Source organism: Mus pahari, chromosome 7, assembly GCF_900095145.1.
Source record: "Mus pahari chromosome 7, PAHARI_EIJ_v1.1, whole genome shotgun sequence".
NCBI classification, from domain to species: Eukaryota; Metazoa; Chordata; class Mammalia; order Rodentia; family Muridae; genus Mus; species Mus pahari.
This window is the reverse complement of record NC_034596.1, coordinates 95,433,018-95,460,764: the sequence shown is the minus strand read 5'-3', so window position 1 is coordinate 95,460,764 and position 27,747 is coordinate 95,433,018. Positions and strand designations below refer to the sequence as shown.

Sequence of the window (27,747 nt, the reverse complement as noted above, 5' to 3'; positions counted from 1 at the left end):
TCTGTCTGTCTGTCTGTGTGTCTGTGACTTTCTGGTTTCTGTGGTCATACGGCTGTGTTCACCCCACGCTGTGTGTGTGTGTGTGTCTGTCTGTCCATGTCTGTGTGTTTCTGGTTTCTGTGGTTATACAGCTGTGTTCAACAGGCTGCTTCCCACCTCTCACTATAGGGATGCTGTGACATCAGATGTGTGCCGTCACATCAGGCTTTCACAAACTTTTTAAAAGATTAACCTTATTTTTAACGTATGTGTGTAGGTAGGAACCATGCGCATATATGTACAGTGGTGTGTGTGTTGGCAGGGACTATGTGCATGTGTGTGCGGGTGCCCACAGAGGCTGAGGTTAAAGGTGGTTGTGATCTGCTCAACACATAGGTACTGGGAACTAAACTTGGGTCCTCTGCAAAAGCAGTGAGCAGTGTTAACCACTGAGCTACCTCTCCACCCCCTTGCGTCTAGTTCTTGATGTGGATTCTAGGGATTCAACTTGAGCTGTCAGTCTTATGTAGCAAATGGTTTTATGCCCCCAGGCTCTCTGTCTCGGGGGGTGGGTGTGGGTGTGCGCGCACATGCATGTGTATGTGTGTGTGTGTGTGTGTGTGTGTGTGTGTGTGTGTTCTTTTTTGAGATTGGGCTTTGCTTTTCTGCCCACACTGGCCTTGAATGCCTGGGCTCCGGTACCTTTCATCTACCTTCTTAGTGCTTGGGCTATAGGTGCATGCTAGCAAGCCCAGCTCAAGGCTTTACATTAAATCCTGTGCAAGTTACAGGTCAAGCCGGATGAACAAATCAAGGGGACCCAGGGGAAGTCCCTGATGCCCTGGTCGTGCTCTGCGATATCTTTGCAAATCTAGATCCCCTTTGCTGGCTGAAGGTTTGTGAATCTTGCCCCCTCCCCTCCTTGGGCAGTGACACTGAATGACTGCTCACAACATGTGAACGCCAGAGACTAGAGTTTAGCACTCATTAAGGGCACTTATTTGCTGTAAGAAACCCCAGTGTTTCTTCCTGGTTGCCTGGTAGCTTCTGGGGTGACTGAGCACAGGTCTAGGTGCCCTCCTGTCCTCCCTGCTGTGGGACTTGGCTCTCCTGCTGCCACACTCACCCTCCAGCTGTAGCCATGGCTGATGAGATGAGCTCTAAAGGCTACGGCTGAGCAGTGTTTCCCAGAGCACTCAGCGGTGTCCCCATGAGGAATGTGAGTAGCTGAGTGACTCACTTTGCTCCCTGCTAAGAAGACATCTTGGATTCTGGACAAGGAGCTGGAGCGGGAGCCCAGGCCCCCCTTTGTCTTGGGGACAGCTCCCTGGCTGCCTGAGGAAGTGTGAGGTCGAGCCTGAAGAAGGGCTGCAGGTGGAGAGTGTGCACACTCAGATGCCACCGTTGGAGCCTCAGGCGTGGTACAGTACAGTTTCAAAAACTGCTGCCTCGGCAGCTCCCCCTGAAGTTGAACCTCGAAAGGTACCCAGACAGGGTCAGGAGTACAGTGTGATGGCCAGAACTCACCCTAGTACTCTGTTCCCCAGAGGTGGGTGGGTCCCCAGATCCAGACCCAGACCCAGACTTAGACTTCATGTTCATTCCAACATTGTCCCAACCTTCTCCCTCCATGCAGATAAGCTACTGTGCTAGGAACTGCTGCTGCTACGGTGTTGTTGTTATTGGTGGTGGTGCTGCTGCTGCTGCTGAGATGATGGTGATGATGATGATGTAGTAGATGTAGTAGGAGTCATGTCCTCTGAACAAGGAATACCTCAGCTTTGAAGAGGTTTGCAGGGAGTCTTAGTTTCATAGGAAGTTATCATGAAGTAAGTAGTTCTTTGGGTTTCTCCTTCATTCTGTTAAGAGTAAGAACGGATACATGTGTCTAACATGAGACCTTTCAGAGCAGGCGATGATAACATGCATGGTTTGCAGACACTGTGGGGTCAGAGCTACCCCATGAATTGGGCCTGAGAGGAGAAGCATGCTCTTCTCATGAATATGACTTCAGGACTTGGGTAATGACAGAGCACACAGTACCTGGATGTTCCTTCTTGTGTTGAAGAATTCCCAGCAGCTGTGTGAGCTGCCCCTAGAGAATGTGTAGGACAGTGACTCCTTTGCCCTCTCCACACTTGGAATACTTTGGTGTGGGATGGGATTGACTTTGCCGCTGTTGTGATGTTGACTGAGCAGTGTGGAGACCGTCATGGGAGTGGCAGGGACACCATCAGTCCCCTCTTAGAGCTCCCTGTCCGCCGAGAAGCAAGTGAGCAAGCCTGCAGTTAGTATGTGATGTCCAAGTGTTCTGTGGGAACCCCACAAGAGGGCCCTCCCTCAGAGCATGGTGAGGGACCAAGAATGCTTTCCTGGGGAGGCCACTGTGAGAAAGAGGAGCCTGGTGGTGGGGAACAGCTACAGGCTGGGAGTACCGTACAGAGGAGGAATCAGATTCTGGGAAGCTGGAGAAAGCAGCAAACGTGGCAGTCAGTAGGGTGAGGTCAGGACTACTCAGTCCTGGTATGGCCATGGTAGACAGTGCAAGTGAATTTGGAGGGCTTTGGGGGCTCAGCCAGCCAATGTACCGTCTTAAGGGTCTGCTGAGTGGAATGTGGTGTATATCTCAGAAGCTCCTTTGGACTGGCACTCAAGCCTGTCTCCCTACTTCCCTGGGCCCAGCCAGGAAGGCCTTTCTGGAAAGGAGCTTGTTTACGTTGCTGGTAGATATATGTTCTTAGCAACTGGAACAGTCCTGGCCCACACCAGGGACTGGGGAACCATGCTTACTGGATTCTCTCTTGGCACTGCATTGTAGATCTGGTGACTGCTGCGCATCTTGTAGATACAGACTGTCCCCGGCCACCTCTGGCCTGTGCACACAGTGTTCACTCAAGGGGAGTAAGTTGCCACTAAGTTCAGGTGCAGCCCAGAGAGCTTGGGTAGCTTGCTTTGCCTGAAGTTCCTGGTGTTGTCTGGGCCTACAGAGATTAGGATAATTGCTCTCCTATCAGAGGGCTGGGCCTGAGCCTATAAGCACCTCTTAGTGTTGAGCGTCTTCTTGTCAGGGGCCCAGTGCTGTCTTAATGCACAGTTCATTTTAATGGGTCTAAGTTTATTTTTAATTAATTATATCTAACTTAATGTAAAAATCAGATTTTATTTTATTTTATTTTATTTTTGGTTTCTTGGGACAGGGTTTCTCTGTATAGCCTTGGCTGTCCTGGAACTCACTNTGTAGACCAGGCTGGCCTCGAACTCAGAAGTCCGCCTGCCTCTGCCTCCTGAGTGCTGGGATTAAAGGCGTGCGCCACCACGTCCGGCTCAGAATTTTTGAAACTATTGTGATAATGCATTTTTTCAAGGGTTGTAATAATACCTTTTCCCTAGGAGTTCCTTAAGAATCTTTTTTTTATTTTTTAAGATTTTATTTATTATTATACATAAGTACACTGTAGCTGTCTTCAGACGCGCCAGAAGAGGGCATCAGGTCTCATTATGGGTGGTTGAGCCACCATGTGGTTGCTGGGATTTGAACTCAGGACCTTTGGAAGAGCAGTCAGTGCTCTTACCCGCTGAGCCATCTCTCCAGCCCAAATTTTTTTTTATTATTATTATTAACTAAATTAATTTTCTCCTATTTCAACCATGCGTGTAATGCATTGTTACTCACCCCAGCCAGTCCTCCCAACAAGTCCCTGTTCCATGTTCGTGTTCCTTTGCTTTGTTTTGGGACCACAGTTTAACCAAGACTGCCTGCGTGACCGTGGGTGTGGAATTGGCCAATGCAGCCGATTGGCTTACCATGGAGCACACAGCTAAGGCACATACTCTCCTCCCCGGCATCCATCAGTAACTAATAGTTCTCCAGGGAGAAGTAAGAATTGCTTCTAAGCCATTAAACCAATGTGTGTAGATTGTGTAGGAGAGTGTGTAGATTGCGGCTGACCTGTGGGAGTCCTAAGGTTAGAGAAGGCACAAGGTGTGGGCATCTGGAGGTAAAAATGAGGAGTTAGAGCAGAGGGTAGATGCTTAGGCTTGAGATGAAGCAAGTATGCTGAAATGTTCATCATAGAATCAGGGAGATGTGTGTGGAGGTGTAGACCATTGTAATTTTGACTTTTCAGTACATTTTATATTTTTTATAACCTAATATTAGTGATAGAAGAGACAGGGTAAGGTGAGTGGGTGTGGCAGTACATGCCTGTGTGGGTGTACATACCCATGTGGTGCCACATACTCATGGGGGGTGGGGCACATACCTGCAATCTCGTCTCTTAGGAGGCAGGGGCAGGAGGATCAGGAGTCATTCCTGGCTGCACAGTAAGTCTGGAGCCAGCCTGAATTGTACAAGACCTTGTCTCAAACAATTAAAAAGAGGAATCCCATAGACAGCCGAGTCTGAGACCATCACTGCGTAAGAACAGCTGCTTTACAGTTGTAAGGATCCAAGTAGTGACAGGGTTTGTGGGTAGAGAAATCGTGCCTTCCAGGTTCGTGGGAGATTGTATCTCAGGCGAATACAGTAGAGGACAGAAGAGGACAGCCAGCGTCCTTCTCTGGACTTCCTGTGCATGACACGCTGGGTAGCACAGGTACACATGCAGGTGAAACACCCATATGTATAAAAAATAGACATGCACAAAAGGTGAGGGTTGATGATGGCTCAGTAGTCTAGCTACAGCATCGGGAGGTCCTGAGCTCACATTGCACCGCAGTCCTGGTGCTGTGGTCTGGACACAGGAAGATCCCTGGGGCTGGCTGGCCAGCGAGTCTTTCTAGTCAGTGAGCCTTTTAAATAAAGTAGAAAGGACTGGAGAAGTTCCTCAGCACCATCTCTGGCCTTCTGGACACACAGACAGACAGACAGACAGACAGACAGACAGACAGACAGACAGGATGCGAGTGAGTGAATTTGAATTCCTGTATTCCTGAGGCTCTGAGGAGCAGCCTCAGACGTCTCTGTCTCGGTAGGTGGTGCTTCTGCACGCCTGTGCTGCTGCACCTTCGCCAGTTTCAAACAGGGTCTTACAAGTGTAGCCTGGAGTGGATCCTTCTGTCTCAACCTCCTGAGATATTAGGATTATAGGCGACTATTAATCAGGGTTAGGGTTACAGATTCATTCATGAGAGAAAAACCAGTTCCACCATTTTGAGCCAAACTTGAAGCAAGTTTTTTTAAATACTGACCACAATGGACTTGGTCAAGACTGTTCCCTGGGAATTCCCAATTAAGTGACCTTAAGACACATTTTGCAGGCACTTATAAAAACAAACCCACAGGCCACAGTACTTTCCCATCAGGCTTTGTTATTTATTTTTTTCAAGAAAGAACTGTAACTCCCAGCAAGGAACAGCACTGTTCCTTGAGTGCATGAGGCTTCCAGGTTAATCTCAGGTTCACACGACCACACATACTGTTTGACTGAGGCTCTTGGATGGAGGATGCTCACTTCCACAGGTGAGAATACGGAACTCAGTACCTGTCCGTGGTCAGAGGCTGGCTCTGTCTGTGTGGGCTTCCAGCCCTCCTGGGGATTCCTCACTAGCTAACAGAGGCAAGATCCTTGGGAACCACAGCACGAAGCAGTTGCCATGCAGGGTATTGTGCTCTGGGGAGAGTGCAGGGGAGAGAGACGCTTATGGTTCACTCTTCCTGGGACTAGAGGGAGCCTAGTTACAGTGCTCACCCAAGCAGCATAGGATACAGATAAGAGATACAGTCTGGCTATGGCTTCCAGTCAGCCAGCCACATTTGTGACGCTTTTGAGTAACCGTACTAGGGGCGGGGTGACACAGACATTCTGTCTGACCTGAAAATGCACCAGTTCGGATCCCCAGAGGAAGAGTGTGGCAGTGCCAGGCGGGAGGAGAAGATAAAGGAAGAACTCGGGTGCACGGGCAGCTTTCCTTAGTCAAATGTGGACCACAGATTTACAGTTTGTTTTTAAACTCCAACAGTCTTTCCCTGGCTTCTGGTCCAGTTCTCAGAAGGGTTGAAACTGATTGGCAGGGAGCAGGATAACGACCCAGAGACAGGAGGAACTGAGGGGTGGGCACACCACCGGGCACACCACCAGCCCGTGGGACTCCCTTTGAAAACTCTGTGATTGGCTTCTACTTTCTGCCCAAGGCTAACAGCCGATGCCCGGGTGCTGGGTGCACCCTGGGCATAGTGGCAATGGTCCCCCCTGTACTGTGCAGACCAACAGCTTCCTAAGAAGTGCAAGTTTCGGGCTAATCAGAGGGGCTGAGGCACAGCAGTATGCTATCCTGCCAAATGTGGGGCAAGTCTTGTCCTGTTAGGAAAGGAGGGGCGTGTCCTGCCCTGGCCTCCCAGGCACAGAGGCATGCCTGCAGCTTATCCTAGCCAGCCTTTCTCTGTAGGGAACCCCTGAGTGGAGATAAATGCTCTGGAACAGGTCCTGCAGAGAAGAGGCAGCCAGAGAGATGGGTGGGTCACTAGCAAGGCCCCGGTCTTAGGACCCAGGTTAGTGATCAGTTCCATCGTGTTTCATACCTAGTGCCCCCCATTCTAGAACCACACACAACAGCAGTGGGGCCCAGGGTCAGGAAGGGATAGACACTGTGTGGTGACTCCGGGCTGACTCACTCACTACCCTGTATGGTGAGGTTCCTGGATGTGCTTGTTAACCTTCAGCGGGTGGTGCTCAGGGCTCACTGATGATAAGTACCCAGTGCCTTGAGCGTTGAATCCCTCTCAGAGCTGCATCCACTGCAGTCTTAGTTAAAGAGTCCAGAATCATCGTCTGCCTTCCATAGCAGCCTGTGGTCACTGTGGAGCCCAATCGTTTCCTTGCACTTGGTGCTTAAGCCCAAGCAGCAGTTCACCTCCCTTTTGTCTCCTCACCCCACCCCGCCCCACATGGGTCAGGCTCCCTGGCATCCTGTAAACTCAGGTCCCCACCTCCCTGCATGCTGCCTGTGCATTACTCTCCACTGCCTCCTGCTGGCTTGCTCTGGTTACTCCAGCATCCACGCACAGACGCCCTCCCTGAATCTAAGCTGGCTATGGTACTCGGTTCCCTGGCCTTCTCCAGTGGTCCACACAGTACCCCTCCATCGTTGGGGTGATGTGATGCTCTTCCTTTGCTGTACCCCACATCCTGTGCCCCAGTCCTCTGCATCTTTGCACAAGCCCTTCCCAGGCTGCCACCTCTCCTTGTTCATACAGGAGTTGTCAGCTTTGGGCCGGAACAGGGCTGAGTCTGTGAGCTTAGCGAGTCATGTCCCCAATCTCACGTCTCACAGTTCTTTTTATAAGCCTGCCTCTTCTTTCGGGGTAGTGTGTCAAATACAGTATCACCGTAATGTATATTTCTGTTTCCTGACCAGACTGTGAGCCTGGGAAGATAGCCTGGGAAGATAGTCTGTGTCGTACTGTGCCTCTGTACCAATGAGGTTCTCTACTCTGAAGCCAGTTAACTGTAGTCTCTAGATTAAATCCAGCCCACCATTGGCTTTTATGGGTGAAGTTTTATTGGAACATGATACCTCATCCCTACCTCTGACAGAGAGCATTGCTCTCTGGTCCTTTACAGAAGAGGAACACAGTGCAGCCTTTAGGTGGGCAGTAGTGACTCTAGAGCCCAAACTGTGTTTAGCTCTAGGCCCCTCCCATAGCATTTAAGGCCCACAGTGACCCTGTGAGGTGTAGCAGCCTCCTTTCTTCAGACAAGAAAAGGCATCACAGTTGCTAAGCAAGTGGTCTGGAATCGGAATGTGTCTGGCAGTCTCCAGAGCCCTGACCAGCTGCCAGAGACTGTGGGGAGCCTTGACCATAAGGGGAAAAGGGGGCATAGCAGAGTGGTGCAGGAGAACTGGGGTTGCTTGTGGAGAGACCCCAGCCTCCCACAGTTCATGTGCAGCTAAGCATCATGTGAGGAATGTTAAATTCCAGGGAGCTTGCTGAGGGGGACTCAGGTGCTGGGTGGGCAGCCTTCTCTTCTGCCTTGGGGCTTCAGCCCTGTTGCTTCTGGGGACTGTGATGAGATCTGTCGAGGTGGAACAGGACAGAAGGGCTCTTTGGTTTCTGGTCTGGCCCTGCATTTCTTCAGGTCAGGTCCTATTGCAGGCAGGCAGGCCGGCCGGCCAGCCTTGAGGATGGAGCGCATCCTGCCCTTTACTCTCCGTGGCAGTGGAACTTAGAAGTGAGTGAGGCATGGCGTGAGGGATCGTCCTTCTAGAGTCGGGGTAGGAAGGAGCCAGAGACCTGTTGCTATGTGCCCAGTGGCCCAGCTCTTGCTTCCCCCAGCACCCCTGGGTTTTCTGTTGCAGTGGACGCTAGGAGCCATTGTGTGTTGTGATCCCAAGCTCACTGGGAAGGAGACCGTTTCTTTGACTCCATATCCCCTCTGGTGTTTGCTGTTTGTGGGGATCAAGAGGTACTCCTGGAAACCAGTTTTTGTTGTTGTTGTTGTTTGCTTTTGTTTTTCTGGTGTTAGGACCAGAACTCAGGCCTTCATGTAAGCATTTGCTGCTCAGCAACACCCCAAGCCCTTGCAAAACACTTTATGTCTGTTGATAAGGGAGCTGTTTCATGGGTGATTGTTAGGACGAACTTTGTTCCTCACAGGTGTGAAGTGCTTGTGCCTGGCCAGCTGGCGATTCCGGACATTGCGTGCTGAGAATTGTATACACGTTATTAACCCACATTTTTAGTGAGGTGGAGAGATCCAGCCTGAGAGGCCACACAGCGCTTCTCTCTCTCTCTCTCTCTCTCTCTCTCTCTCTCTCTCTCTCTCTCTCTCTCTCTCTCTCTATATTTGTAGATCAGAAGAGGACTCTCCAGTCTAACCTCTGGCTGTATAAACACCCTGGGTGGGGTTGGGCTTGATAACAGCCTTCTGGTTGGGGCAGATAGANTCTCTCTCTCTCTCTCTCTCTCTCTCTCTCTCTCTCTCTCTCTCTCTCTCGTCACAGTGGCAGATCAGAAGAGGACTCTCCAGTCTAACCTCTGGCTGTATAAACACCCTGGGTGGGGTTGGGCTTGATAACAGCCTTCTGGTTGGGGCAGATAGATATGCCAGCCTCAGACAGCTGCCCAGAGCAACGGAGTCAGCCCTCTCAACCCTGCAGACCACTGGTGGAACTTTTGGTCCGCTGGAACTTGAACATAGCATCCTTCAGGGCTGCTCTGTCTGGTGAAGTCGTTGATGTGTGAGGCAGGGTGGGTTATGTCTGTTGTCTACTACTGTGAGCATTGGGAGTACCAACACACAGTACGGAAGCAGCTTAGAGATGGTTCTGTTGGGTGCTGTCTCTGCCTGTGACTCAGATATCCTCTGACTCAGGATATCTGAGTCCCTCAAGGGCCAGCATATTCCCCTTGTGCAGAAGTGTACCAGTCCTGCCCCAAAGAGTTCCAGGAGTGGGGACAGGACAGCCACCATTACCTCAGGGCAGGAACAGGGAAGGATAGAAACCCAGAAATACCTGACTTGATCTAGTGAACAGGTCAAAGGAGACTACCAAGTCCCCAGAGGGAGTCCCATTCAGGATGGGTTTTGAAGACTGAGTAAGGAGCTCACAGTATGCCTAAGGAGTGGAAGCTGCCCTGTGGTTGCTTACTGAATAAGAGAAGCGAGAGGCTGGAAGTGCTGGTGGGTAGACCTTATTAGACACAGGGTAGATAATGACCACAAAAATGAACCGGATGCTTGCTGATTTGAGGAAACCTCCCCACCCCCATTTTTCTGTCTTAATGTCATAAGAGGCAGTCTGGGCCTCTTATTAACATTTTCTCTATGGAGAAAAGACAAAGTCCAAACCCTCCATCCTGAGAGAGAACCCAGCCTTAACCCTAAGCAGGTTTGTGACTTGGGGCACATTCCTTACTGTACTGGAGTTGGTCCTTCATCTGTAGAGGGCACTGACCCTGATCTGTCTCCTCTCCAAAGGATGCTGCGAGGAGCAGGTAAGGCCGGACCAGCCACAGTGCTGTGGTCTTTGTTGAAAATGGAGTCTCTAGAGGCTCATGGGAGTCCTAAGAGTCAGTGAGCTGCTTCCCCAGGACCAGGTTTGATGAAGCCCATGTCTGTGAGCGCTTCCCCATACCAGGAAGCTCGGATTCAGGCCCATGTGGGAGAGTGGGCACTTGGTGGGAAAGAGGAAGCTACAGCCTTGGTCCTTGTTGCAGTCTGCGTGTGGCAAGTCTTGAGAATCCTTCCCACCAAGGAAGGTGGCAGTTCCCAGTGTGCATACTTTATAAACTGTGAAGGCATGTGAGAGATAATGCAAGTCTGTCCGTCCATCCTGGACAGACACACACCGAGGATACCAAGCACTGTTGGGAAGGACTCATGGGACATGAGAACCTCAGAAGAGGTCTCACAGGCATGGCACACAGGCTGGCCTCTGTGCTGCCAGCAGAAGCCAGTCTGTGCCTGCCCCTGACTGTGGGGTCATATCCGCCTGCCCTGCTGTGCTGGGACTTGGCCTCTGTGAAGACATAAATTTATCTGGCATAAATCCTGACTTGAGAGGATCTGCCTTAGTCCTGGGTTCCCTCCCCTCTGTGGACTCTCAGGTACCCCATCCCCCCTTTTTAAAGGAAACTGAGGCCTGTCACCAGAGACTACTTTCCCTCCTACTGGGGTCCAAGTGTAGGATCATCTGGCTTGTAGAAGACCTGGAGGAAGGGTCACCTTTTCAAAGCCGTCCGTCCCTTATTAGCTGTGCTCAGGAGCAAACCCAGGACCGTGTGCATACAAGGCAATCACCTTTTCAAAGCTGTCCGTCCCTTGTTAGCTGTGCTCAGGAGCAAACCCAGGACCGTGTGCATACAAGGCAATCACCTTTTCAAAGTTGTCCGTCCCTTGTTAGCTGTGCTCAGGAGCAAACCCAGGACCGTGTGCATACAAGGCAATCACCTTTTCAAAGCCATCCGTCCCTTGTTTGCTGTGCTCAGGAGCAAACCCAGGACCGTGTGCATACAAGGCAATCACCTTACCACTGATGCACACTCCAGGACCACTGAATATTTTCTCGAGTCTTGAAGTTTTCTTTGAGAGTCCACTTGCCTGGCCTCCAGGGCACAGGTGAGGGTGACAAGAACTGGGCATCCTGCCGGGTGTTCCTGGACTGGCTCTTGGCTACAGCGTCCTGAAAGTGCTTTGTGTAGAAGTCCTGTGGTCCTGACCCTGGCCTTTTATCTGATGGTTTGCTCCTCCTCAGGAGCTGAGGGAAGACAACATCATCTTAATTGAGACCAAGGCCATGTTGGAGGAACAGCTGACTGCCTCCCGAGCTCGCAGTGATAAAGTGCACGAGCTGGAGAAAGAGAACCTACAGCTAAAGTCCAAACTCCATGACTTGGAACTGGTATTAATGGACCGGGTGCCATGGGTGGAGGCGGGGGAGGGGAGGAGATGGGGAGGGGCGGGACTAGCGGTGGAGCCCGGGCATGTGGGGAAGGGCAGGCTCTTCTGATGTGTCAGCTGCAGCTTGTTGACTGAAAGAAGAGCCTACAATCTCAGTGGCTTGAGTGGGCACTTAACTGTCCTTGACACCTGTGGGACCTGACTTTTATGTTGCTTCTGCAAAAGTGACCACAGGTGTGTCCTTTTCAAGGGTCCTCGGTGGCTCTCAGCGGTTGAGCATTGGCTGCAGAGACCTACTTAGAGCCAACAAGTGCCCATCACCGGAGCACCTATCACAGTGCACTGTTCTTGTGTCCCTATGTTCAGAGAGTGTTCACTGAGACCTTAGGACTTCCTTCTTGACCTAAGTAGAAATGTCACGGGACTATCTAGTAGCAGTCCCTGTTGTGGTGGCTGTCTGTCTGGCAGGAAGCATGCTGTCCTCCTGCTGTGGAGGGAGGAGATACTGCGAGTCTGAGTCCACACACTTTTCCCTCTTTCTGCCCTAGGATCGGGATACAGACAAGAAACGAATTGAGGAGCTGCTGGAAGAAAACATGGTTCTGGAGATTGCTCAGAAGCAGAGCATGAACGAGTCAGCCCACCTGGGCTGGGAGCTGGAACAGCTGTCCAAGAACGCGGACATGTCTGACGGTAGGCAGCGCCCAGTGCCCGGGATCCAGCCCGTCTCAGCCACCACTGCTTACCCCGGAGCGGAGCCCTTGGCTCCAAGTCCCCTAGCAACCCACCCACTCTCCACAAGTAAATGTCATTTCCTCAAGTGCCATTTGGAGCTGTTTCATTACAGCTCTTCCCAGGGGAAACATAAGTGGCCTGGCAGCCCCAATGCCCGGAAGTAAACTACAAATGAAGTGTTGGGATTTCTTGGTTTCCCATATGCACTCTCAGTAGCTTCCAGATCACAGCTCTCTTCTCCGATGACAGAAAGCCCTGACACCAGGAAGTGTCCCCAGTGGTCACTAATCCTTATTATAAATGTACCCTGGACATTATTTGTACTGTTCATTTACATAATTGGGCAGGATGGCTGCTGCTTATCCTGTCACCCTGGTGGGGATGCTAAGTGGCGGCTGCTGCTCCCCACTCCCAGGCTCTTTATGGATCTTCCCTGCCAGCTGGGGGAGGGGGATGGGGGGAGTCCTCCTTCCTGGCAAGTGCTGCTGCCCTCTGCTGGTACCCTGAGATAAGGTGTCCATTATGAGAAGGGTGGGGGACCCCAGTCAGCACTACAGCAGGAAGCTCCAGAGCCCAGCAAACAATAAGCCAATTCCTGTGTTTGAAAATAGCTTTGTTCACCTTTCCCATGCACCCGATGGCAAGTTAGTATTGACTTAGCACTTTAGAGAGCCGGCGTGGGCGGTTGGCTTATTGTAGGTTTGAAAGACACTGATAAAAGGCCCCTGAGAATACTGCCAAGGTCATTTCTTCCAGTACTCTAACCAGCTCTGAACTTGAAAGGATTGAGTTAACCTGTGTCTGTGGACACGGAGTTGTGTCTGCTTTGGTGCCTGTGTGCGAAGCTGAGTGAGGCGCCTGGGAGCCACACAGGGTGGGAGAAGGCATTGTCTGTCCTATGAAGTTTCAAGTCTGCCTCCTGGTGGGCTGGAGAGGCAGTTCAAGCCCTCAGGGCCAGCTTCAAAGGCCTGATCAGTTCACACTGCTTGGTATAGTTTATGAACCTGTTATGGTTCAGACATGGACATGTTTTATTTATTCTATTATTATTGTTATAAATTTTCATTTATTTATATGTGTATGCATATGTGGAAGTCAGGAGAGTTTGTGGGAATTGCTTCTTCCTTCACTGTGTGGGTGCTGGGCTCAGACCCAGGTCATCAGGTTGTGTGACATCCATGCCCTTTGACTCACTGGTAACATGACTTATGTGCTTGTTTTGGCCACGTATATAATCTAGAGGGTCTTGGATCCCTTGGAACTGGAGCTACGACTATGAGCTGCCATGTGAGTGTTGCAAACTGAACCCAGGTCCTCTGCAAGAACAGCCAGTGCTCTTAACTGCTGAGCTGTCTCTCTGGGCTAGTGAGTTATTCTTAATGATAGTGTTGGCTAGTCTCACTATGCTGCCCAGACTGGCTTCAAACTCATGGGCTCAGGTGATCCCCTGCCCCAATATCCTGAATGGCTAGGGTTGAGCTCTGCTTGCCTCTGATGTTTTAGATTGTTCTTCTTGGATGGAGGATTGAAGTCAGTGCCTCGAACATACTGAGCATATCCTTTACCACTGAGCTGCGCCTGTGGCCTCTCAGAAAGACTTGGAAAGCCTAAAGAGCAGACTTCTGTGCTTGATAACTGAGTAACCTGGAGTGATACCAAGCCCTTAAACTGTAGCGTCCATCACTGTCCCGAGTGGACATGCGAGAAGATAGGCTTTATAGCCCTACCTAGCCTCGTTTATGTTGCTGTGAGTCCTGGTTGCTGGGTGGTCTGATGAGCAAGCCTTTGTGCTCAGCATGGAGCTTGCTTTAGTTAGTGACAAGTCGCTTGCTATTGGTGCCGTTGCTGAGCTGTAGGAACATGAATATTATTCTGTCCCAAGTTTTGGCATGGAAGGATGAGAAAGATGGACTGTGCTGATAGTGGCCAAGCAGTGCGTGTTCCTAGTGTCATGGTGCTGAACCTTTAAAAATACCGAACATGCGGCCAGTGAGACAGCTCAGCAGGTAGAAGTGTGTGCTGCCAAGCCTGACAACCTGAATTCGATGCCCAGGGGGAGAGGCAACACCCACAAGTTGTCCTCTGCGTCCACACGCACACACACACTCTTGCACGTGCGTGCACACGCAAATACACACAAATGGCACACGCAATAAAATGCTAAAAAACATATAAAATGCTGGGCAGTAGTGGTGCATACTTTTAATCCCAGCACTTGAGAGGCAGAGGCAGGCGGATTTCTGAGTTCGAGGCCAGCCTGGTCTACAGAGTGAGTTCCAGGACAGCCAAAACACAGAGAAACCCGGTCTCAAAACAAAACAAAACAAAACAAAAACAAAACAAAAAAACCATATAAAATGGTAAATTTATATAGATATCACCATTATCAAAATAACCTCCACAGAAATGTGTCCACATGGCCACAGGTTGAATGAGTGAATGAGTTACGAGTTATTTTAGGCTAGGGGCTTTACTTAGGTTCTTTTTTTAAATTATTTTTTAATTAATTATAATTACATCATTCTCCCCCTTTGGTTTCCTCTCTCCAACTCATCTTATGTATCCCCTTGCTTTCTTTCAAATTTATGGCCTCTGTTTCTTTAGCTGATGTTTTACACACATGTACACACACGCACACACACACGCACACATGCGCGCGCACACACACAGACACACAGAGAGCTAAATATAGAAGTGCACTCTGCCCTGCCCACATACTGTTGCTTGTGTGTGTGTTTGCAGGGCTGGCCATTGGGTACTGGAGCTCTTCCTTGGGACCAACTGTTTGTCCTGCTCTCCTTAGTCGCCTGTAGTTCTTTGTCTAGGTTGACGTCCCATGCGTGTCATTTCCCCCTTGCATGTTAGCTTGGATGCTGGCGTTGTCCTGCCCAGGTCTTGTTTAGGCAGCCATGATGAGGCTTCATGGTGTAGCTTCTGTGGCATTTCTAGGACTTTGACTCCTGGCTCCTGCAGCCACCCTTCTCACCCCCTCTTCTGCTGCGAACAATTCTGCAGGATTTGTATTATAAATATGTCAGCTGGGCCTGGGCCTGGGCCTGGGCCTGGGCACCACCTGATCATTTGTTCTCTGAATTTGATCGGTTGAGGTTTTCTATAATGATCTCTTGTCTGTTGCAAGGAGATGTGAGTTTTTGTTTTTGTTTTTTTGTTTTTTTTGTTTGTTTGTTTGTTTTGATGGTGAGTTCTCTACAGGATAAGTCGTTAGAGTATAGTTAGGCGTCATGCCGGGTTAGTAAAGTGTGGTTGTAGGGTCTTCAGGATCCATTATGGCTAGGTTCCTTTCTTTAGCTGAGAGGAGGCCTCTGGAGCATCTCTGAGCCCACGTTGATGCCGGAATTGGACGTACTACGTTGTTGTCATGACCCCCTTCCACTATTGCCATTGTGGTTTTAGGGTGGTCTAGCCTGTTGGTTGGGTCTGTACCGTTTTGCTCTGATAGATGATAACACTGCAGAGGATACACTCCTCAGTCCTTATAGTTGCCCAAGGATCCAAACACATGCATCACACATAGCATTTGAACATGCGTGGATGCCTCTGCTGTGGCCCTCAGCCCCCGGGTGATGCGTTGGAGTCAGGAGTGGACAGACAGACCATCTGCAGCACAGGGTTGTAATGAACATTAAAGTTTTCTACCCCACCTTTGATCATTTTTTTTTTTTTAGTTCCCAAAGAAAAGACACAAAACCTTTATTTTATAAGAAGCCTTAACAACACTAGAGAGGGGCAGATATCTACCCTCTATGCTATTTTGTCTACTTCCCTGTCAATAACCCTGAGATAAAACTTGCCATGTTCCATCTGGGCTGCTCGTACTCTGGCTGGCCAGCCCTCATGGCCAGTTCTCACAGCCCCTTACCTATGGCATCTTCTCTCTTTTTATTCTCGGCTCTCCTCTTCTTTCCTTCTCATGGTCTTCGCCTCAGACCCCAAGTCTGGTAACCAAAGCTCTACCTACCTCTCTTCTGCCCCCTATAGGCCATAGGCTACAGGCATCCTTATTTAACCAATAGTTTAAGGAGCACGGTCACATAGCCCCACTTGGTTATGTGAGGATTTCCTTGTCCCTGAGGCAGTCAGATCTGGGGGAAGGGGAGGGGGGCAGTACTTAGCATTACAATACAGAGCCATAGCATAAGCCTCCACTGTACAGTGTAATAAGGCTCTGATGGGTGGGCAGACTGGGGACTGAGGAACAGCCCTGACTGTTTCCTTAGGGTGTGTCAGGCCTACCTTGTTCCTCCTGAGAAGCTCTGTGACTTACCTGAAGCCTTGCATCTGCTCGGTAGAAGGAAAAGTCTAGTTCTTGACCCCCAAGAAGGTGCTGGGTTGCTTAAAAGCAGAGTAGATGACTTTTAAAACATTGAGCTTTTCTCTAGTCTCACTGAGAAGTCTAAAGCAGCTTGCATGTATGGTTTGACTTTTCCTTCAACATAATTGTAAAGTTGGAAGAAATCTCTAATGTCAAGATTTTAGCACAGGCTGTCCAACAATGGGCAGATATTCACGGGCCCAGCTTCCCTTCCCCCTCAGTCAGCTGATCACTTTGCCCTCTCTGCTGAGCAGCGTAATGCCCACTGCTCCCATAGTGAGCACAGAAAATGTCTGTGGCCCTTGAGCCAGTCAGGTGAGCAGTGAGGTGACCCAGGTCCCACAAGGTCATCTGAGTTCTCCTTAAGTTCTAGATTGAGTGGGCCCCAATTCTGCCAGCAGGGGACCTCACTGTTGGGTGGTGAAGAAGCAGTCATATTGGGATGAGAATGGAGAACAAGAGGGGAAGCCTAGGTTCACCTTATGTCAGAAGGTAGAAGCAGGGTTCCCAAAATGCTAGGTCTTAACGGACTCGGCCCTCCAGCCTCCAGGAAATCCTTCGTGTTTGAGCTGAACGAGTGCGCCTCCAGCCGCATCCTGAAGCTGGAGAAGGAGAACCAGAGCCTACAGAGCACCATTCAGGGTCTGCGGGACACGTCACTGGCGCTGGAGGAGAGCAGCCTCAAGTGTGGGGAGCTGGAGAAGGAGAACCAGCAGCTTAGCAAGAAGGTGACCTTCCAGGGCCCTTGACATATCTACCGCCACACTCTGAGGAGGTTCTCCTGTGGGACCTGTGTCTCACATCTGTATTCTCCTGATGTGCTCCGCAGTCCCATATAAGGCTCCTGGGGCAGTGGTGGGTGGAGGACAAGCCGGGAAGAAACCAGTTCCCAGGGACCCCACCTCTGCTGCTTTCTCTCCTCTTCGTGGGGCGTGGCGCACATTTCCTGCTGTGGAAAGGATCTCAGGGAACCATCTAGCTGCATTTACCTTCTCACCACTTACCCCCCCTTTAAATACTCAGTGTTGTGTGACATTTTCACTGTTCCAGGATTGTTCTGCCTTTAGAGGAATAGGAGACACTCCTATCTCATGCCTTGTTTTTTGAAGCAAAGCAAAAATGGGAAAAGTAACCACATGATTTGGTCTCTTAGATTTCTGTGGTCTTAAGGCAGAGAATATCTTTATAAATGGGCGCCTAATCTTGTATAATATAAAAAAAGAGCTGACATTGAAGAAAAGGCTCTACCACTCCATGGGTTCTCAGGCAGGAAAGCCTGGGGTATCTTCTTGCTGGGCTAAGCACAGTGTGGGTCACCTCTGCCCTGTAGCCTATTCTCTGTATACAAACGAAGATAAGGAGAACTCTTACGTAGGGAGCTCATGTCCTAGGAAGCTTGGGTACTGGTGGGTTCCCCCATCAGAGCCTGGTGTTGGTAGGTGGTGACGGGAGGGAAATTGTCCAGATAGAACAATATATTCTGGCCTAGGGCAGCGCAGTGGATGGAAGGAGGGAGCAGAGTGGGCAGAAGGGACAAGACTCGATGATGGGTTTACCTGGAGGGTGACAGGACCTGAGCAGCTGCACAGTGTCACCAAGCATAAGGAAGGGGAAGGGAGCCGTACAGTCCTTGTCGGGAATGTGCTTTGGGTATGCGGTCTGACCCTGAGCAGAAGTGGAGGAGGTCAAGGGGAAAAAAGCAAGACATGGAGTAGATTGGACGGACATACAGCACTCTGCTGCCCAGTGACTTCTCTTAGCCCAGACAGAAAGTGCAGGTCATGTCAGGCCAGTGACTGAGGGAAGGTATACTTTGCTGCAGAGCGACACTGGGACCTTTTTTGTCCCCTCACGGACCTGTATTATTAATAACCTGGGCAGAGAAGGGTCTGTCTGTCTGTGTATCTGTCTAAACACACCTCATCCTGTTAGGCTGACTGTCTGTCACAGGCTGTATCTTTACATCTGCAGATTGAAAAGTTACAGACGCAGCTGGAGAGAGAAAAGCAGAGTAACCAAGACCTGGAGATGCTGAGTGAGGAGCTGATCCGAGAGAAAGAACAGCTACAGAGCGGCATGGAGGCCCTGAAGGCGGACAGGGCCAGGCAGGTAGGCACAGCCACCACCGTTGCACTCATACATGCGGACAAGGAGCTGAGGAGGGCGGCTATGTCACTGGGCAGTGTCCCCAGACAGTTCTGACTGTTCTGACTGGGAAGGAAATAGGAGAGTTCTTGGCTGTGACAAACACCATGACTGAATGTAGTATAGAGGAAGAAAGGTTGCACCTTACAGGTAATAGCCTATCATTAAGGGATGTCGGGGAAGCAGGAATTTGTAGGCAGGCCTGCTTGGTATCCCACACAGCATTACGTCCAGGAAACACACAGCCAAGGACCTACAGCAGGAATAGTGGAGGAGGATGCTTCTTCTCTGGCTCTCTCAGGCTCATGCTTACTTAGCTTTCCTCTATAGCTTAGGACTATCTGCATAGGGAATGATGCTGCCCACAGTGGATGAGGCCCTCTTACATCAATAAATAAGACAATCCCCAGAGGTCAATTTGACCTGGGTAGTCCCTCAATTGTGATTCTTCTCTGCTGACTTGAGGCTGTGTCAGGTTGACAGTTAAAGCTAACTAGGACACGGGTGGAGGCTGCTAAACATTCTGCAGCACACAAGACTATGACTTATTTCTAAAAGCTGTTGGTGACAAGGGTGAGACCTTGGCACACCTGCAGGGTTCTGCTTGCTTCCACCATCTGAAGTGTCAGGGTACTGATAAGTAACTCAGGGGTGTCATCAGGACCGGACCATTCTAAGATCGCTGGACATCTCCAAACTCTGGGCAGAAATAAGTGGAGAATAAAGAGTAAAGCTGGGTTATCTGGTATTTTAGGTTTTTAGCTTCTGTTGTAGATGATAAGAAGTGGGGAGAGATCAGACAGCACTGTATACGATGAGCACAGGTGGGTCCCTGTCCATGTAGCTCAGCTTGGAAGGCATGTACCAGGCAGCAGGCTCGGGGTCTTTATGACTAGACAAGGTAAGGGCTGGTGGGTAGAAGTGCAGGGCCTCTTTAGTGCCATTGTACAAGGTTGTTGACCACGAGGTTGAGAAGACACAGGAAGGGAGCAAGGCATAGAGAGCAGCAGCCTGTTCAGTGTGTGCTTCAGGAAGACACTGGGGGACAGAATGTGCCACAACAGGAGGTTATGGAGGTGGGCAGGGTGTCCACTGGGTCCAGCTGACCACGACAGAGTGGACCAAGGGAATCACTCACATTTTAAAGAAAGATGTATCATTTAGGTTTAAGATCATACTCAACGGTATTGAGTGTGTTTTGATGAGCCATGGGTGGGTTTGGGCGGCTTCTACTTAGAAGCCCCTGTATGAACCTAGATCACTAGTGGAGGTTCCTGCAGCAGTCTGGGTCATGCCTAATATGTTTGCTCATAGATAAAGGATCTGGAGCAGGAGAAGGGCCACCTCCACCAGGCTGTGTGGTCCCTGCGGGAGAGGCCGCAGGTCAACAGCACAAAGGATGTGGAGAAGGAGAACAGAGCCCTCCACCAGGCCGTGACTGAGGCAGGCAGCAAGCTCAGCCAGCTGGAGTTGGAGAAGAAGCAGCTGCACAGAGATTTGGAGGAGGCCAAGGAGAAGGGAGAGCGGGCAGAGGCAATGGAGAAGGAGCTGCACCGGCTGGAGAAGGAGAACGAGCAGCTGACCAAGAAGGTGACCTCCCTAAAGACAGTCACTGAGAAGGTTGAGGCCCTGGAGCATGAGAGCCAGGGTCTGGAGCTGGAAAACCGAACGCTGAGAAAGTCCCTGGACACTCTGCAGAACGTGTCTGTGCAGCTCGAGGGCCTAGAGAGGGACAAGAAGCAGCTGGATCAGGAGAACCTGGAGCTTCGCAAGATGGTGGAGGCCATGCGCTTTACCAGCGCCAAGATGGCACAGATTGAGACGGAGAACCAGCAGCTGGAGAGGGAGAAGGAAGAGCTGCGCAGGGACGTGGAGCTGCTCAAGACCTTGAGCAAGAAGTCGGAGCGGCTGGAGCTCAGCTACCAGAGTGTGAGCGCTGAGAACCTGCAGCTGCAGCACAGCCTGGAGAGCAGCGCCCACAAGTCTCAGGCCCTGGAGAGGGAGCTGAGCCAGCTGGAGGCCGAGCGCCAGGCCCTGAGGCGAGACCTAGATTCTCTCCAGCTCACCAATAAGCAGCTAGAGGGAGCTGAGAAAGACAGGAAGGCCCTAGAGCAGGAGGTGGCCCAGCTGGAGAAGGACAAGAAACTGCTGGAGAAGGAGGCTAGACGTCTGTGGCAGCAGGTGGAGCTTAAGGACGCCATCCTGGATGACAGCGCTGCCAAGCTGTCGGCGGCCGAGAAGGAGAGCCGTGCCCTGGACAAGGAGCTGGCCCGTTGCCGGGATGCGGCCAGCAAGCTGAAGGAGCTGGAGAAGGACAACAGGGACCTCACCAAGCAGGTCACCGTGCACACGAGGACGCTGACCACCCTGAGAGAGGTGAGCCTTGAGTGTGGGCAATGGCAAAATGGACCTGTTTTCGGGGTGCGGGGGAGGTTCTAGAATAGAGGGGGATCTCGGTGTGTCCTCCTGAGATGTTTTCCCCTGGAGCTGAGCATGTGATAGTTAAAAGTCTGATGAGGCTGGGTGAGAAGCATGGGGTGGTCTCACTGCTCACTGACAACCCTGTGGTAAGCATTTCCTCCTACTTTGCCTCCATGCTGGTGTCCCTCCCCCCACAAAGGTTGTGTCCCCCATGGACTCACTGTAGACTGAATTCCGTAAGTAGAAGATGCGCTGAGCACACCTGATCTCCTGCCCAAGGGAAGCTTGCTCAGCTCTCCGTGCCTGTGGTTCCTCCCCGCCCCATGTAACTGATCGGCTAGAGCTCTCTGGCTTTGCCCAGCACTTAGAGCCAGCATTGAGCCATGTATATTGCTAGTCTGGGGTAAAACCAAAATTTCCTGAAATTAACTAAAAAGTCAAAAGAACCCCAAGACAGTCATGCGCCAGAAGACTGCTCCATTCCAGACTACAAATGGCAGAGCTATTGTGTTTTTACTTTCCGTTATATTTTTCCCACGTGAAGCAGATGTCAGGTTTTGGGTCATGGTTTTCTTTTCTTCCATTTATTTATTTATTTACTTTGTATGTGTGGGTCTGTGTCTGCCGTCCCAACATTTGGGTTCTGGTTGCCAGGCTTGTCAGCAAGTGCCCTTGGCTACAGAGTCACTGTCCCCACAGAGAACAGGTTTCAAAGCCATGCTTTCTCTATGACTGCAAGATACTAAAGCCTACAGATTTACTTTGGTAATTACAAGCCCCTTAGATTGTTTCCAGTATTCCCCACCGTTTTGTTTTGGGTTTGGGGTCTTTTCTTCCTCTTTGGCGTTGAGGATTGAACATGCGCAGTCTTGAGCATGCTCTCTGAGCAGTGTCCCCAGCTCTTCCCGCTTCAGTGGTCCTGGACATCCTTGGCCCTTCAGGAACACGTCAGGCACTTTTTAAAGGATATGTTCCTGGAACTGGAGCAATGGGACCAAAGTGTGTGACCATTGTAGCCTGTGCTTCCCGGGGTGTCTGTTCTAGGTCCCTTGGCCTCTCTTTGTGGGTTGTCGGGGTGCTCGTTTACGGTATAGCTGTAGAGGACAGCATTAGCGCCTGGGTGGTCCAACCTGCAGGTTTTGTCTCCGCCTTTGTTCCAGGAGTCTTGCGCTCACTGAATCAGATACCAGACTCCTCCTAGCTTGTGATTAAACCATCCTGTAACGGAGCGTCCTTCTGGCTCCTCAGCACGTGGCAGGATCAAGGGAGAGAGATGATGCTCTGTGGAGCTCAGCCTGAGGTGACAGCAGGCTGCTAAGTGCCTGGTGAGAGAAGGGAAGTGATTTCACAGTGAGCCCAGAGCCATGACAATGTTAATAAAAAGGCAGCTGTTGGTGTAGGTGAACCAGGGAGGGACTCAAGCCCTATGTGCCACCCACAGTCCATGTCTGTAGAGTGCAGGCAGGGTGGGCTGTGATGCAGTCACCACAGTCCGGGCCGCAGCCTGCTGTCTGTCCATCCTGGGATTTACCAGTCCAGGATGCTATCCTGCTCTTGGCTTTTATTTTGAAAACAGAATCTTGCTCAGGCTAGTCTCCATATAGCCGAGGCTACCCTTGAACTCTTGATCTTCCTGTCTCAGTCTCCTGAATGCCCACCTCCAAAGGGCTTTGACCTAGAGCTCCTCCATCGCAGCACTAGGTATGGGTGGTGGCTGTGGCAGGTTAGAAGGCTGTCAAAAGCAAACACGTGTCAGCTCTCCTCTGCTTCGTGCAGATTCATCCAGACCCATGGTATTCTAACCCTAACCCTTGCCAGAGCTGCTACTCAGCACCAGCTGCTCGCCCAGCTGGAAAATGCAATGGTGGGGGTACTGTTCTGCATATGATCTGGTAGGAGGATATCTGTGCCTCAGGCAGAGGTAATAGCTCCCCTCAGCGAGATGGAAGCCAAGGGGATTGTGGAGATGAACTCGGCCTCATCGTCCAGATTCTGAAAGGTTAACCAAAGCCAGGCTTTAAAATAAACTCTTTCGCCGGGTGTGGTGGCACACACCTTTAATCCCAGCATTTGGGAGGCAGAGGCAGGCAAATTTCTGAGTTCAAGGCCAGCCTGGTCTACAGAGAGAGTTCCAGGACAGCCAGGACTACACAGAGAAAACCCTGTCTCAAAAAAACCCTCTTTCACCCATCATGGAGACTGGTGGCTTGGTTGGAAGCATGCTTGCCTAGCGATCATAAAGAGCTCTTCCTAAGTTGGAATCCCAGCACAAAATCAGGCATGGTGGTCCATATTTGTAATACTAGTACTTGGAGGTAGAGGCAGGAAGATTAGAAGTTCAGGTTTATCCTCAATTACATAGCAAGTCCAACACCACCCTGAGATACCTTAGATTCTATCTCAAAAAAACAAAACAGTAACAACAACAACAACAAAATCTCCTTTCTTTATATTCAATTACTTGCTAAATATATAATTTTAAAAAGTCATATTAGTAGAAATAATACTTGCTGCTAAAAGCCATCATAACAGTATGTCTGGCCTGTTTTGGAGAGCATTCCGGTTCTGTTCTCTGTCTGTTGCCATGTGGTCTGTTGTTCACAGCACAAGAGGGCTGGGAAAGGCTCTTCACCCTTTCTTTTAGTGGAGCATTCTGGAGTTGACCATCAGCTAACCTGCTTGCCTGAAACATGTGAAACCCATGGGTTTGGGGAAGAGGTGGCTCATAGCTGTGATGCCATGGCGAGGCGGCCCAAAGCTGTGACGCCATGGCAAGGTGCCGTAGCCTCCCTGCCAGGCTCCCGTCCACAGTGGTGTTTCCTGTCTTGCAGGACCTGGTTCTGGAAAAGTTGAAGAGCCAGCAGCTGAGCAGCGAGCTGGACAAACTGAACCAGGAGCTGGAGAAAGTCGGCCTCAGCAAGGACCTGTTGCTGCAGGAGGATGACGGTCACGATGACGCGTAAGGACGGCGGGCGCCCTGAGTTACCTACCGCTCTGCTCTGATGAGGCTGAGATTCTGGGTCACTGTGTGACTCAACTCCGTGTCTGTCCTAGGCAGCTCAGGGCTTGGCCCTAGGAGTCTCAGGAGCTCTGGAAGGAGATTGTTTTGTGTGATAAAAAGGCTGTGTGGTTCTGGCCAATAACCCCAGGGTCTCCTGCCTGCCTGCTAGGCTCCAGGCTGACCTGCACCCAGCCACAAGTAGAACCACTTCTCTTTTTAATTCGATGTTTGCAGTTTTTCCCAGGTCTGCTTTCCTTGAACAGCATGGCTTTTCAAAGAAATCTAGTGTGGCAACCCTTTTCTGGATTTGTAACCAACAAGATTCACATGCCTGCTTTGACATGTTTGTTGCAGTGGGAAGGCTGCTGGCCTGCCACACGGCTGGCCTTGTGACCCTGGACTGAGATCTGGGGTTTTCTGAGATGGAGTCTCCCTGTCTGAGAAGTGTGATAGAACACTTCTTTAAGAAGTGGCTGTAACATGTAGTCATAGTATTTTGTATGATGGTGTTACAGATGTGTCAGCTGAAGAAACAGCCCCTTCTCACACCTCCTGCCAAGGGATCTGGGCAATGGTTTTGGCTCCCAGTGTCCCTGGAACACCTTCTGCTGGTGGTAGATAAAACCAGCTTAGTGGGAAGGGTGTGTGTTGACCACAGGGAGATGGGATTAGAGGTGAAAGGAAATGAAAACTGTACTATTATTGTATCTTTATATTTTCAGAAAAGGCAAGAATGAATCAGCCTTGAAAACAACACTGGCTATGAAAGAAGAAAAGATTGTGTTTTTGGAGGCACAGGTGGAAGAGAAAGAGAGCTTGAGTTGCCAACTCCAGATTGAGCTGCAGATGGTAAGGCTGAGGTCGTACCCTCTCCAGAGCAACCAAGGGACTTAGGTGCTTTGGACAGATGACGATGAGATGTAGGATCCTGAGGGTGCCAACCTCAGGGTATAGGGGCACACAAGAGCCAGATACATAGTGGGGAGGAAGCAGATACACAGTGAGTGGGCTCAGGGCAATCCCACGCTTGCAGGTCAAGTACAGGCACATGAAACAGTCTAGAGGACCAAGTGAAGACCTTCAGGCTCCGCAGGCCCCTTGGATGAGACAGGGCCTTACATGAATATGTGTCAGCTCTTACAAGTACACATTGAGAACATGAGGAATACATGTGCACATGCTACATACATATAGGCATGCTTTCCTCACTCACACTTTGCACACATGTTAATAAGGTGTTTTACACACGTGCACACTTCTGTGTGCATCCAGTCTCCATCCATGGGTGGACTGACTCCACATGTATGGTTTCCCTTTTTTGAACATGTGGCACATGCCCTGGTTACAGCGTTATTTGGGATCTGAAATCAGACAGAGGTAGAGCTGGCAAGGCCTCTGTGAGCTGTATGACTGACTATGCCTGGTTTGCCTCTATTGTGTGGCATAGACTGGAGGCTCAGGCGACCAATAAGAGCTGCCAGACATGTAGCTAAGGTGGGGCCCGAGGCAGGCATGAGTTCACATCCCCACCTGTCCTGTCTTTTGGGGAGGAACACATAGCAAAATAGAGCATCTGGCCCATCCCTCCTCAGGGGGTACGTGGGTGGGTGTCTGAGCCTCCGTGAGGGGTCCCTCCCTACCCACTCCTAGGGCTCCTGCACGGTTCCTTCCCGCCTGAGTCTGCTTTTCAACATGGTCTTCAGGTAAAGAAAGAGCATGAGCAGCTCAGGCAGACCCAGGAGGATAGCGCCCAGGCACAGAATGCACTGAAGCACCCTCCGGGCAAGGTCACCGGTCACCAAGAGAAGGAGGCCTGGGGGCCCAGCCACAAAGAGGCCACCATGGAGCTACTCCGTGTGAAGGACCGGGCCATCGAGCTGGAGCGCAGTGTGAGTGGGCCGCCCGCAAAGTGACCGCACTGTTTGCAGGTGCCCCCATATAGCAGACCGTCACTGTCGAGTTGTGCTGGCCCAGGGGACACACCCAGTCTCCCCAGCTGAACCCCTGCCTGCTGTGACACGCCCAGAGCAGGTCCACCAGCCCTCATCCCCATAGTGTTGGGTTTTCCAGAGCTGCATCCCAGCCCCTCCTCCCAAGCTGTATAAGCAAAGCTTATTGACATGCAACCACACCGTTTATATTTGCACGTGCTCTGGCTGCTTTGCCACTGCCAGGGCAGGGGCAGCTTTCGTCGTTGGGACAGATGATATGGCCACCAAACCAGAGAATACTTACCCTTGGCCCTTATCAGAAAAAGCTCTCCAGTGCATGCTTGGCCCTCCAGTTCAGTGACTTCATGAAGTCCATCCTGATGATTCTCAATGGCCGGAAGAACTGAGACAGCATTGGAGGCTTTCTCAAAGGCATGCTGATGAGGGGTAGCACCAGCCTGTAGCCCGGGCCCTGCCTTTTAGCCTGATGGGTGGTGTAATAGATATGGCCTTTGCTAGTTTCCTGTTCCACTCGCTGTCTCAGAGGTGTGGACAGCTAGTGATGAGGGCTTGATCTCTGTAGTCAATGGGGGAGTGGCTTCAGCTCACAGAAAAGTACTTTTGGGGTATTCCACATCAAAGGAAACAAAGGGAGTCGTGAAAGTGGCGTGCATGTCTGTATGCCCCAGGTCCCAGGCAGTCGTCCCTATATTGTATCTTTGTAAAGTCTATTCATTGTCCGTTTCCAGGACAGAAACCATTAACTTCCCGTACCTGAAGACCCCCAGCTGCCTCTGCCCTTGAAGGTTTAGTAAAACCCCAGGCCCTATGCCCAGAAAGAGCTCGCCACGCTGTGTGTAACTGGTGCGTGCTTCTCCCCTAGAACGCAGCTCTTCAGGCCGAGAGGCAGCTGCTGAAGGAGCAGCTACAGCACTTGGAGACTCAGAACGTGTCCTTCAGCAGCCAGATCCTGACCCTACAGAAGCAGAGCGCCTTCCTGCAAGAACATACCACCACGCTGCAGACCCAGACTGCGAAGCTGCAGGTAGCAGGACGCTGATGGTGCCTCGTGGGGGCTGCAAGGCCAGGCAGGGGGACCAGGAGGCTGGCTGCCTGTTAAGAAGCTTACTGTATACCGTAGACGGGGCTCTGAGTGCTAGAGAGGTTCACGAGACATTTCCTACCGTTGGGCCTAGAGGTGCCTGGCTAAAGCCTCATTTCTCTGCTTGTGTGTGTGTGTGTGTGTGTGTGTGTGTGTGTGTGTGTGTGTGTGTGTGTGTGTGTGTGTGTGTGTGTGTGTGTAAGGAGAGAGATTGGAAGAACAAGCTTGGTCGAACAGTTTCTGTGCAGCATACCTGTATTATGCTGACAGAGGGCAAATGAGGCTGTGACCTGACTTCCCTCTGCTGGAAGCAGCCAGCAGGGCCAGCCCCTCAGTCCGCTTATCCTGTGGTCTGAAGGTGATGGGAAAATGAAAAATTACTCAGTAATGTCATTTCTGGGAAAAGTTGGAAAGTTACATATGGGGCAGAGACAATAAACAGGAAACTTTCTTGGCAAAGAAGCTGCGTTTGTTTTGTTAAAATAAGAAAATAGGATGTTGGTTGTTACTTTGTTTTGGCTTGGGAAAAGTCTTTGTCTGGTTTTAACATCAGAGCAGTTCTGGCTCCTGTTCGGTTTTTAATGTCTTGGGATTGTGTTAGAATACTTTAAAAACTCGGGTGGTCAGATGTAGCCCGTTAATAAAAATGGTTAGCATGTACAAGGCCCTTGGTTCAGGCCCCAACAGCACAAAAATAAATATGTAAAAATCAATTGGTTAACAGTGTTACCTGATACTCGAGAAAATAGGCTTTAAAA

General features: G+C 50.7%; 1 protein-coding gene across 1 annotated transcript in view; it reads left to right on the top strand.

Moving 5' to 3' along the window:
- Positions 1-27,747, top strand: part of Ccdc88c (coiled-coil domain containing 88C) — a 119,296-nt gene that overhangs the window by 64,096 nt on the left and 27,453 nt on the right. The window contains exons 11-19 of the mRNA XM_021202268.2: positions 11,176-11,322; positions 11,870-12,014; positions 16,933-17,117; positions 18,361-18,498; positions 19,849-20,910; positions 23,787-23,914; positions 24,679-24,805; positions 25,660-25,845; positions 26,771-26,932. Coding sequence (XP_021057927.1) covers positions 11,176-11,322; positions 11,870-12,014; positions 16,933-17,117; positions 18,361-18,498; positions 19,849-20,910; positions 23,787-23,914; positions 24,679-24,805; positions 25,660-25,845; positions 26,771-26,932 — 2,280 coding nt within the window. The remainder of the gene's footprint in view (positions 1-11,175; positions 11,323-11,869; positions 12,015-16,932; positions 17,118-18,360; positions 18,499-19,848; positions 20,911-23,786; positions 23,915-24,678; positions 24,806-25,659; positions 25,846-26,770; positions 26,933-27,747) is intronic.